This window comes from Sesamum indicum, linkage group LG1 (genome assembly GCF_026168435.1).
Source record: "Sesamum indicum cultivar Baizhima isolate 11 linkage group LG1, ASM2616843v1, whole genome shotgun sequence".
NCBI classification, from domain to species: Eukaryota; Viridiplantae; Streptophyta; class Magnoliopsida; order Lamiales; family Pedaliaceae; genus Sesamum; species Sesamum indicum.
The window spans coordinates 21,223,662-21,236,465 of NC_142657.1; the positions used below are offsets into that span (position 1 = coordinate 21,223,662).

The following is a 12,804-nucleotide window of genomic DNA, read 5'->3' on the forward strand; positions in this document are numbered from 1 at the left end:
TATCTTACATCAAATATAGTCCGGACAAAACAAAATGAACAACATATATATAATACAGTTAATTTAATCTCAACATAATCAACTTTATCACATATCACAACCAACTCATCACAAGACAATACTCCTCTTTTCCTAATCTATTTACCAGAAGGTGATGTATTTTTCTTCTCCACCAACTTAATTTCACCATTTATTATATAATGTTTTAGTAAATTCCCTTGACATGTTACGAAGGGCCATCAATCTCATTTCGCATCATAGCTTTTTTCATATATCATAGTTTTTTTATATCGCATCATAGTCTTTTCTTTTCAACTAGTAGACTTAATGCAAATAATCGGTCCAACAGGCCTAGTCCAAATGGCCTATGAGCAAGGTATCATACCCATAGCCCATCTATTATACTAACATGGCAGGTTAATAAGCCAAATCCAATAGGATAACTCGCCAGATATTAAAGATGACAAGTTATACGTATTTCTAACACCATAAGACATATCATGCCAAAAAATTTTCAACAAACTCCTAGAGTGATGGTGGCTGACTTGGCATCAGCAGGTAAAATGAAATTTGCATAAGTAGGCTTGACTGACATGACTCATTCAAATAGTCATAACTTCTTAAAAATAAGTCCAAATAGCAATGTGTTCTTTTTTTGTTAGTAATCTAACCATGCAGCTTTCTAACGATGTATCACAAGTTGCTAAAACTTCTAAATTTGCTCTTCATCGGCCTATAAATAAAGGTCATTGTGCATTCATGAGGGTATCAAGTATTATTCACGCAATCAGTCTTTTCTCTTTATTTTCAGCAAGCTTCTCGCCCTATTTTTCTCTCCAACATTATTCCCACTTTAAATTGATACTTTGTCAAGTCGTTTCAACTATTTCATTATTACTCTTACGTTATTTCAAATTTTCAATTATCTTTTCAGTAAATCAATTTTTGACGTAAGAATCAGAACCGCTTGTAGGTTAGTCCTCATTTTCAGTGAAGATCCTTCAACCATGGTGATGTGTAAGATCTTGGTACACATTATTGGCGCAATTTGTGGGAGATTTGAGCTAGAGATGTAAGAAATATCCAACTTAGAAAATGGATGTGATAATGGCTTTTTTTAAGGAAACACTCCTCTCCTTGCTACAGTAGGTTTTGTAGTTCCACTTCCAAAACAAACACTAAGGGATATCAACACCCCTGCTCTCACTCTTGATCCGACAGCCTTGCCTGCTACAACCAACCCGTTCTTCCTCTAACAACTTTTCCAGTTCATCGCAAGACCGTCAACTCAGCCCTTCGGGGCTCCCAAGCCAAGGGACCAATACAATCTTCTCACCAGGAGAGGCTCAACACTTAAGGAAATCGAAGAACCGACATGCCAACTCCAACGGGACGAAACTACACTAGTTGATCTCGTTTGCAAGGAGAGTGCCAATCAAGAACCTCCATAAATCTAGCATTTTCTCAAGACAGAAGTGGTGGAACTCTGCCAACGGGTGAGGAAGGAGGTCCCGCTATTGGAGCGCGTATTCTCTTCAATGCAGATATTATGGCGGAAGAGCTGCTTGCTCACCTTAAGACGCCCTAGCACCAACTTGCTTATAATGGCACCACACTCCTTGCTAAGCACATCCACGATAAAAGATGGGATTATGAAGCCACCTCTTCTCTCCGAAATAGAAGGGAAGCACGAGGATAGTTGAATCCCATCGTCCCAGCATCGAGAATTTCACCCCACTTATTACTAGCTCAGCATGGATGCTGATGGCCATAAACAAACACCCTATTTTGTAGTGGTCCAAGGGTGTAGAGGAAGGACCACAGCTTCCCACATCTAAATACTTTTCAAATACCATAGTGAGTACAAACATGATACGAATAGATGTCGCCAACTGAGATAGGAGATAGAAAGGTTCATCCAAGCTGGTTACCTAAGGGTCTGCGTCTACAAAAATTAGCATTGTGAACTACAAGAGAAATGCTCAAGCCATAAATATTCCTGTAGACACGAGGATCAACTTGTTGATCCCTCTAGGAGGCAGTGCCGAGCGCCATAAGGATAAGACTCCTACTAAGGAGCAAAACACGAAAATGCAACTGCCAAAGAGGTGATCTACATGATAGTCGAAGACCTACTGATGGGACTCCTATGAAATCTAGGCGTGCACATCATCTTGCTGCTCAAATGATAAAGGAGATTGACCATAAAGCGACCAGCAAGGGATCCACAATCCACTTTGGACTTAAATAAGATATATAAAACAAAGAAAGCATTAAAGATGTATTTTTCGAATCTCGAATTTGTCCATGCCCCAATGCTGATGGTACTTCAGAACGAATAAACTAAACAAGTTTTTTTAACATTCCATATTGTGAAACATATATAAATCGTACAATTAAAAACTTATGTATTATCTATAATGTTATTTATATTCATACCTTGTAAAAAGTAAAATTATTTCTCAATTTTATTAAATTTTCTGTTATTGCCATTCAGTATAAATTAAATATTTCTAAAAAAAATTATGCTTGACAACAATGCACATTTTACTAGTTGGTAGAAATAAGAAAATGTACGAAAGTTAGAAATTTTACTTCTTTGGACATAAAACGAATAACAGTCTTTATTGCTTTAGGTATACAAGTACAATCTTTCATATCATATAAAGAATGCTGAAATTCTACAAACAACGAGTGCTAATTTACATTTAAAAAAAAATCTTCTAAAACCCATTAGGCATATTCGGAAGATAATCTGAAACAGGTTCGTCGCTATGAAACAAGTGCAAGATAGATTCGTCGGGCGAACACTTTTGTTGATATCAACTTCAATGGTGTCGTATGATACGCCACTTCGACTGCATCAGTCGATGACCGATATTAGCTTAAACCATGCTTCCTTTGCTCTAATGTCAACCTGAAGAAAACAAAAGGACGAGTCTTTATGAGTAATACACAACGCAATTGTAGCATAGAATCTATGGTCTATCCATACTCGTTTATTAAACCTCAGGGCGCTAGAGTCTATATTTGGTTTTTCAGTTCTATGCTTATCTAAATAGCATCGTCTTACTAAGAGTAGTACGGAAAACTAAAGGTCGAAATAGGGATTTAAACACTCAACTAAAATTGCTTCACTTTGATTGCTTAAAAAAATGCATTTTAACATCATCTAGAACCAAAGTACTGTATCTCTCTCTTCCCCATTGTCATTTTCTAACAAAAAAGCAACCGTTGTCCCTATCATTCCCTCTACAAATTTTTTCCCCATATTTAAAATTCAAGAAATGACAAAACCATTGGATTTTTCTTTGTACGCTACAAGAACTCGATGTGTGACTAATTTCTACTGAACCTTCACATTCTCACCATTCTCATTTGGAATACATAGGATTACGAATTTTGAGACAACTTTAAATGTGCTGGATGCGGGAGACACTAGAGTTGAGGCCTACACGGGAGATCATCCTCCACTATTTTGCTTGATTTATTCTTGATTCATAAATTGTGTTAGGTTCCCATGTTGCTGCCTCAAAACTTTTTGTTTGTCAAAACATTTATGATTCTTGTACAAATTTTACAAAACCACCATATTTGTTCACATTATTGACATCTAGACTTTGTAGGTGCATCACAACAAAATTTATTGGAATATTGTTATTATACAAAAACAAATTAATTCACTTGTGAACTTAGAAAATAAAATAGCACATACTAAATTGATGAATATTTGTCTAGATGCCAAGTATATTTATTATTTTCATAATACCTGTGACTACGTATCTTAAAAAGCTTTTTCAACATCTTGACAAGTACAAGCATTAATAATACAAGTCTTTTGTTATCATTTATCACAAGAAAATTAATTATGCACTTCTTTGAAAACCAAAAAATATATTTTACATCAATCCATTTTTCCAAAAATAGGAAACGACGTGCATCTTAAGTTTTTCAAACAACTAAAAAAAATATTTTAAATCAATTATTAGTTACAAAAATAAAAAGTTTAACACATTTATCAGGAAGTGAAAAATTACGACATTTCATGCATTTTCAAAAAGCAAGTAGATGAATAATGATTAAATACATTCCAAACTTGGTCCATTTATACTTCGTTTTCTTTGAAGAGAAATTAGTACACACTTCATACCGATTTTGAAAACTTCATTGGGTAACAAAAAAACATTTGGTATGAGAGAACAAATCTTTGAGTAAAAAAGAAAACTATAAATTGTGGGTAATATAAATAAAAAGAAAAAAAGTTCTCCATTTTAATAATAAAAATAAAAAAGTTCTCTATTTTAATAATAAAAAGGAAAAAAGTTCTCCATTTTAATATTTATTAAGTTACCAAAAGTTTGTGTTCCTTAAAAATCATTTAACAAAATTTGAAATTACAAATATTTACAAAAAATTACACATCTTGGAAGAGAAATTTAAATTTGGCATCTAGACAACCATTCAACATTTTAGCATATAGCATTTTATTTTCAAGGTTCACAAATCAAATAATTCGTTGTTGTATAATATAAACTTTCCAACATATTTTTCTATGATACACCTGCAAAGATGATGATGTTAATAACATAAACGAATGTGGTTTCTGTAAAATCACACAAGGATAATAAATGTATAACAACAAAAAATTTCGAAACCACCACATGAAGAAAACCCAACTCAATAAATGAATAAGGAATAAGTCCACAAAGAGAGAGGAGGTTTGTTCTCCAATTTAAGTCCCAACCCAATGCTTGCATCCTCCACATTTTTTAGCAACCTCAAAATTCAATGATCCCATTATTTCCAAATCAAAATGGTGACAGTGAGGGATTTCCACAGAAATTAGTGCAGTAAACTCGAGTTTTGTAGTTTACAAAGTGTAAAATCAATAGTTTCAACCTTTCTCGATTTAAAAATATGGGGAAAAAATCAGGAGAGAAGAATGAATTAGGCACTGGTTACCTTTCGTTAGAAACATGAAGAGAGGAAGATGAAGATACAACTACCATTAGGTTCTAGAATGTCGTCAAAATGCATACTTTTAGCAACCAACGTGTGTTTCAGTTGAGTGTTTAAATCCGAATTAAGCCTTTTGTTTCCAGCACTATGCTTAATGAAACGAAGCCATTTAGTTCGCACATAACTTGCCAACCAATATATTCTAGCCCCTCTGTGTTTCAATAAACGATTATAGATCACCTACCTATACTTACTTATATGCTTGACTTGCATAATCAAATACATTGGATGTTATATGCTAACTAATGCTTCACGTGAAGAACCAAATAAATGCATGTCACATGTATTACTAGAAAATGATATACCAAGTAAGGTGAAACCCTTTTATAATTGTATGCTACATGCGTTGGGCGCAAAGAAATAGCCTCTATAGTACAGTTCAGGCATTCTTTGAAAGGCATAAGCAACAGAATTATGAAAAAACTAACACACGGAAGAAAAGAACATCGATAAATCATTCAGGCATTCTTTGAAAGGCATAAGCAACAGATACTGCATAAGGAAGAAACCTTTTCGGATGCACATCACAAAAATAATTCCGTGGGTTCATCAACTAGGGGACTAGCAATTGGTTTACGAAGCTTCATCACAGTCGAGTTAAGATCTCTTAAAGTAAAGCTCAAATAGAAGAAACAGAGAGTGGAGGGATGGCACTTAGATTTAAGAGAATCACATTCATGCATCAAGACCCACATAGGTGAAATTGATTGGTATCAAAGATAATACTAGGAAAAGCATATACATTACTTACTGCTCCTAAAATAGATCGCAGATTACGTTACCTACGTACCTTTCCAAAGATTTCAATAAGGACCAAGAGTGGCATGACAATGAAACCCATAGAAAGGGGGCTGCATTAACCATGATCACCTATAGGCGAAATAACCGACATTTTCCGACCACAAAATCATTTCATAGCTATAAATATAATAAATTCAAAAGAAAAGGAGGTCATCACATCCACAAAACTGATAGAAAATAGAGATTTTAAAAACTCTAAAGTTGTCGAGACAAAACAAAAGCAAGCCAAAAACGTGAGTTAAAGATTTCTCAATGTGAACTATCCAATTGGTTAGTATAGAGTTACCATGAATTAAGTGAAGTATCATAAATAATCAATTCAGTGAATATAGTATACAACAGAATAACCCAATCAGCCACATAATTCTTCAACCGTTCACTCGTGATAATTACTAAAATCGATTGTCTTCAGATTAGAAACTTTTCCTATATGTTTCCTGAGTAAACAGAAGATAAATCCAGTATTCTATCACATGTGCAAAATTCAATCAAATGGTATTATGCCTCTACGGCTCCACATTAAAAGCGGAATGCTTTGTGAAACCAGTTTCTACCTTTATGACCCAATATTAGCATGCCCACATTCTTCCAACAGGTTATGTTTGCATAAAGTAAATCCCTCGCCAGTCACCCAAAGGTCCATTGGAAAAAGTAAATGAATCAGGTGCATATACAAGCACAATTCAGAGTGAAAATAAGCACCTACAAAGACATTGTCTTTTTCTAAACGGTCATTGGAACTAAAGTACTTCAGTATACACCATAAGTGAATCTACAAAGATCTGAAAGATACAAAAGAAAAATACATACAACATGTCGCAATGCGCAAACCTATAAAGAAAAAGGAGAATAATAACATCTCATGTTCCCAGGTAATATCTTGGCAAAGAAGTGTAGTATCAATTAAATAAAACATAAAGAAAGGCACATGCCACAGGATAAGGTATTACCTGCGTAAAGGCTGTATATTTTTGGCAAGTGTAATAAACTTGCTGCTAGGACAAATGGAGAGGCTAAAATTGATACGAACAGGGCACCTGTACAAAAAGTAATTGTTATGCTAGAAGAATCATAACCTCACTGGGTGACACTCACGTCCCTATATTATTTCTAAATACGAAGGTTAGGCTTCCTCATAACCAGGAACTTCTATGCAAGAAGCGGCAAAAAGTAAAACATTGCAGTGATCAATTTCAAGAATCTTGAGGAGCCCCCCCTTCTAGATCTCCAATTGACAGGGCCCAGATCCTGAGGGGGAACATTAAATTATAGTCAATTTGAGTCTGAACCAAACGCTAGAACTGGTATGGGCCAGAAACTACACCGCACAAGATAAGAGAAAGTCATTTAAACACAAATGCATTTGTTAAAAAGTCAAATAGATAAAGGAACCTAAGAGAAAGTCATTACACGCAAACGCATTTTTTAGAAATCTAATAGATAAAGGAATTTTGAAACCAACGACACAATAGAGGGGAAAGGACAGCCATTTGCTTGAAGGGATTATATTTGCAAGTCAAATATTCACTATGTCCTAGTGAGTGTTCCACTGTCTTGATAGCAGAGGGTATATCAGAATTACTGTCTAAAATGATGGGTAGAATTTTTGGGTGGATAAGTGGCTCAAGAGAGTCTTAAGTAGTGCTACCATCTAGGAGTTGCCTATGGTTCAGAAAGTCGCAGCAAATTGTGTGCCGTCTAAACCTAATTTCTATCACTGTGATGAAATTCATTACGGTATGTAGCTTCTCGTAATTCCGGTGTTTTTCCATGAAACTCATGTATAGAAATCCAAAGGATTCCCCACGAACGTTCCCCAGCTGAGCTATGAACTCAACATTAACAACAGTAAATGGGCGAGATGCCTGGCGTAATCAAAGTCTTGAAGTTTCTACAGTATATAGCTATGAGTATCTAATCAAACAGAATTTACTAAGCAAGCAACTGATGGAGCACCTTCACACTACATCTAATCAGGAACAATGCATGTTACCATTGGAGTACTAGTATAAGAAACCATACCTATAAATGTACGAGGAACAACTCCAGGAAATTCCAAGTGATCATACTGACATGGCCCACAAAAACAAACACAGACAAACAAAAATTAATAGAATACTCCACCAAAACAGTAAATTTTTGTAACCAAGCAAAAGATCTAGTTTTACCTTCTCTATCTGATGCCGATGATATAATATGTCGTGCATTGCCTAAACGATAGAAGCACACATCTTTAAGATTCTTGGTCCTCAATTTTCATCAAGACCAAACAAATAAAAGAAACCACTTATATCCGAGAAAAAAGTAAAGAAACCCAAAATCCTCAAAAACCCGAAAACAAAAATCAAACAAATATTTGACCGAACACATTGTTGATCGGATAAGAGATCAAGAAAAGAAGTTTTGAAAAACCCAAAACCCCAAAAATAAAAATAAATAATCCGCGAATTACATAACAACTTTAAGATTCTTGGCCATTTCTCAGTTTTCATCAAGACCAAAAAAATAGAAGAAATCCAAATATTTCCAAGAAAAAAGTAAACCAAAACCCAAAATCCTGAAAACCCGAGAACAGGTTCAACCAAATATTTCATCGAACATATTCTTGAAAAAACAAAAATTCTGAAAATCCCGAAAAGAAAATCAAGAAGATATTTCCAAGAAAAGAAGCGTTGAAAAACCCAAAACCCCAAGAACCCTGAAATAAAAACAAATATCCGCGAATTACATCGCACCTGAACATTGAAGCTTTCTCCGACCTTTGTGTAAGGTGCCATGAACACATAAAAAGCGGCGATCGAACCCAACAACAGATCATAACCTTACTGCAAACCATTCGCAAGCAAATTCATTAGCAATTTAAGTAAACAGCCAGAACTGAAACGTGATTAAGGTTGCTCTGAATCGTCGTACCATAAAGTTGCATGAATTTGGAATTGAGAGCCATTCTCGTCGCTACGGAGTGCGATTCCAGAATATGGTGGTGAAGATGGCATGACTCATGAGTGGAACACGCTTTTAACAATCGCCCCCAACTTATCCGGTTAATTCAAATCGTACCGCAAAGTTACCGTATTTAAATTACGTTTAGCCCCTTCAACTCTTCAAATTAGCATTGTCCCCCTTCAGTTATATTTATATGACACACTACCCCTCTCAAATCTAAAAATAGACACTTTAACCACTGTTTGTGAATGGCCCGTAAAAAAAATAAACAAACTTTGAAAGTAAAACAACAAAGATATAATATGAAGAATTCATTGGGAAACTTTTGAATCGATATTAATATAATTGTATGTCACCATGAGAAACTAAATATCATTATTGGCCTTAAAAAGGAGAGACATATTTTCTTTTTTATGGTATAAAACTATCCCCTTATGAAAAACTAAATAGCGATTTACATCCCTATATTTGTTAAAATACAACAATTACATCCCTATATTTTTTAAAATGAAGCAATTTACCTCACTGTATAAGGAGGTAAATTACTTCATTTAAAAAGTGAGGGAAAGTAAATTGCTATATTTTTTTTATAGGAGGGTAATATGCTCATTTTCAATATCACTGCGGCTAAATTGATATTCACCCATATTAATAATATGCAACATGTTGCCAAAATAGCTAATCTTTCTCATTGAATCGGAGGAGGAGAATGTGTTCGAGAATTGGGTTCTTGGGGCGGGGGGAGGGCTGATCTTCTGAGTTAACGTGGTTATGTTCTTCCTCCTATGACCTAGTATTTATATATTTATTTATGGAGAAGCATTGGAAGTAGTGTTGACTCCACCGTTGGCGGTGGGGTGGGGGTTGGGGTATGGTGGGAGAACTGATATCATAGGAAATCAAAATCTAAATTATGCTAAATATTTTTTGATAAAATAAAGAAAAAAAATCTTACTAAAATAGAGTAAAATAAAGAATTTATTGGCGTAAATTAAAACAAAAAACCACTTAATTTTAGAATGTAAATCATGTTCATAAATGAATAACTTTTGCTATTAGAATATTAAAAATTTATATTAAATTTATAGGTTAATTATACATAGACGTCATCTGAAAATACGACATTAAACTTTAACTCGTAGAAGTTTTAAACTTATGCTTATGTTCCCTTCAAAATTTCTTTCCTCGCACCTAACAACTTTTTATTAGGGTTTTGACGAAAAAAGCTGAAAATCTGAAGCTAACAAAAAAAACTACATAAAATTTTAATTTTGTCCATCATGTAATATTTTTATGTACATTTTTATATTTTGAAAGGGATAAAGATAATATATATATATATATGTGTGTGTGTGTGTGTGTGGGGAGTGCGGTTAAAAATATTATATTTTCTTTCTTATAAGTACAAAATTATTTATATAAGAATGTTAAATGCGCAATAAATTTTAAAATTTATGTAAATTTTTTGCTAACGTCGATATTTTTTGTTCAAACCTAACAAAAATGGATTCAGATGTAAGCAATGAATTTTTGGAGAAGCGTAAGTGTAATTTTAAAACTTATTTGGAGAAAGATATAATTTTACATTTTTAGCTTAACCCTAAATCTATTTTAATATTTAATATATTGATAAGATAATTATTTTTCCCCAGGTTAATTGAATATATTTTAACTAATCTGGTTTTTTTTTTTTTATTATAAATAGTGTTTATTTTAGTATATTTGTATTATTAAAATACTTCGATAACTAAAATCAATCGGTTCTAACTCAAAAATTGCAGTTTCGGCTTTGAACCGGTTAGTATCGGTGCCAAGGCACAAAAATATTATATTTTAAAATTTTAATAAAATTAAATTATAAACCAAGTGTTTTTACAATTATACTTGTAAAATTTTAATTCATATAAAAATTTATTGCCCTTGGATTTACTTACCTTTTTTTTAAGTATATAAACTAAAGAATGAAGTATATGTCATCATGCCACTATTGTAGCACCCTCTAAAAGACTATGAATATATCTCCCCTAAATATCATACTTAATTATATATGTAATTGTGCACATAATGCAATCCCTACGGAGTATATATATATATACCCACACACACAGGTAATCCCACCATCACCACAAGCGCAATTGACTCTCCATTCACAAGATTATATATACGCATATAAAATATAACAAAATAATGTTTTTATAATTAGTTTGCGCATCACCCATATTTTTTGACTTTATACACTCCAATAACGTGATTTTCATTTTTACTATTGACTATGAAGAAAACTACATAATAGCTCGACCTGACTAAAATTCAAGGTTTGGACTTAGCCCTCGCTGGTTAAAATTTATATCTGAAAAAATGTTAGCAGATGAATTAGCTTGCAACTCAATAAACAAATAACTGGCGCTATCTTACATCAAATATAGTCCGGACAAAACAAAATGAACAACATATATATAATACAGTTAATTTAATCTCAACATAATCAACTTTATCACATATCACAACCAACTCATCACAAGACAATACTCCTCTTTTCCTAATCTATTTACCAGAAGGTGATGTATTTTTCTTCTGCACCAACTTAATTTCACCATTTATTATATAATGTTTTAGTAAATTCCCTTGACATGTTACGAAGGGCCATCAATCTCATTTCGCATCATAGCTTTTTTCATATATCATAGTTTTTTTATATCGCATCATAGTCTTTTCTTTTCAACTAGTAGACTTAATGCAAATAATCGGTCCAACAGGCCTAGTCCAAATGGCCCATGAGCAAGGTATCATACCCATAGCCCATCTATTATACTAACATGGCAAGTTAATAAGCCAAATCCAATAGGATAACTCGCCAGATATTAGAGATGACAAGTTATACGTATTTCTAACACCATAAGACATATCATGCCAAAAAATTTTCAACAAACTCCTAGAGTGATGGTGGCTGACTTGGCATCAGCAGGTAAAATGAAATTTGCATAAGTAGGCTTGACTGACATGACTCATTCAAATAGTCATAACTTCTTAAAGATAAGTCCAAATAGCAATGTGTTCTTTTTTTGTTAGTAATCTAACCATGCAGCTTTCTAACGATGTATCACAAGTTGCTAAAACTTCTAAATTTGCTCTTCATCGGCCTATAAATAAAGGTCATTGTGCATTCATGAGGGTATCAAGTATTATTCACGCAATCAGTATTTTCTCTTGATTTTCAGCAAGCTTCTCGCCCTATTTTTCTCTCCAACATTATTCCCACTTTAAATTGATACTTTGTCAAGTCGTTTCAACTATTTCATTATTACTCTTACGTTATTTCAAATTTTCAATTATCTTTTCAGTAAATCAATTTTTGACGTAAGAATTAGAACTGTTTGTAGGTTAGTCCTCATTTTCAGTGAAGATCCTTCAACCATGGTGATGTGTAAGATCTTGGTACACATTATTGGCGCAATTTGTGGGAGATTTGAGCTAGAGATGTAAGAAATATCCAACTTAGAAAATGGATGTGATAATGGCTATTTTTAAGGAAACACTCCTCTCCTTGCTACAGTAGGTTTTGTAGTTCCACTTCCAAAACAAACACTAAGGGATATCAACACCCCTGCTCTCACTCTTGATCCGACAGCCTTGCCTGCTACAACCAACCCGTTCTTCCTCTAACAACTTTTCCAATTCATCGCAAGACCGTCAACTCAGCCCTTCGGGGCTCCCAAGCCAAGGGACCAATACAATCTTTTCACCAGGAGAGGCTCAACACTTAAGGAAATCGAAGAACCGACATGCCAACTCCAACGGGATGAAACTACACTAGTTGATCTCGTTTGCAAGGAGAGTGCCAATCAAGAACCTCCATAAATCTAGCATTCTCTCAAGATAGAAGTGGTGGAACTCTGCCAACGGGTAAGGAAGGAGGTCCCGCTATTGGAGCGCGTATTCTCTTCAATGCATATATTATGGCGGAAGAGCTGCTTGCTCACCTCAAGACGCCCTAGCACCAACTTGCTTATAATGGCACCACACTCCTTGCTAAGCACA

The 12,804-nt window shown here is 34.1% G+C and overlaps 1 protein-coding gene across 5 annotated transcripts; it reads right to left on the minus strand.

Annotated features, from left to right (window-relative positions):
* Positions 1–2,606: 2,606 nt before the first annotated feature.
* Positions 2,607–8,875, minus strand: LOC148789525 (dol-P-Man:Man(7)GlcNAc(2)-PP-Dol alpha-1,6-mannosyltransferase-like). Of its 5 annotated transcripts, none has more exons than XR_016067436.1 (7): positions 8,734–8,875; positions 8,556–8,645; positions 7,989–8,030; positions 7,843–7,888; positions 6,771–6,857; positions 5,810–5,889; positions 2,607–2,917 (listed from the first exon to the last, which is right to left on the minus strand). XR_016067436.1 is itself a non-coding variant. In XM_088885183.1 (7 exons), the coding sequence occupies exons 2-7, from the start codon at positions 8,595–8,597 to the stop codon at positions 2,881–2,883; spliced, it is 315 nt and encodes a 104-aa protein (XP_088741309.1). In that variant the 5' UTR covers positions 8,598–8,645; positions 8,734–8,875; the 3' UTR covers positions 2,607–2,880. The 5 variants fall into 5 exon arrangements, 2 of the variants coding, with proteins under 2 accessions (XP_088741309.1, XP_088741312.1); XM_088885183.1 differs by having other exon boundaries at positions 5,810–5,870; XR_016067437.1 differs by lacking the exon at positions 5,810–5,889 and having other exon boundaries at positions 8,734–8,874.
* Between the last annotated feature and the right edge of the window lie 3,929 nt (positions 8,876–12,804).

Coding starts and splice junctions, on each gene's coding strand:
- LOC148789525 (XM_088885183.1), bottom strand. CDS start 8,597: ATGGCACCTTACACAAAGGTCGGAGAAAGCTTCAATGTTCAG. Junction 8,031..8,555: donor GAGAAAGCTTCAATGTTCAG/GTGCGATGTAAT, acceptor TCTATCGTTTAG/GCAATGCACGACATATTATA. Junction 7,889..7,988: donor ATCGGCATCAGATAGAGAAG/GTAAAACTAGAT, acceptor GGGCCATGTCAG/TATGATCACTTGGAATTTCC.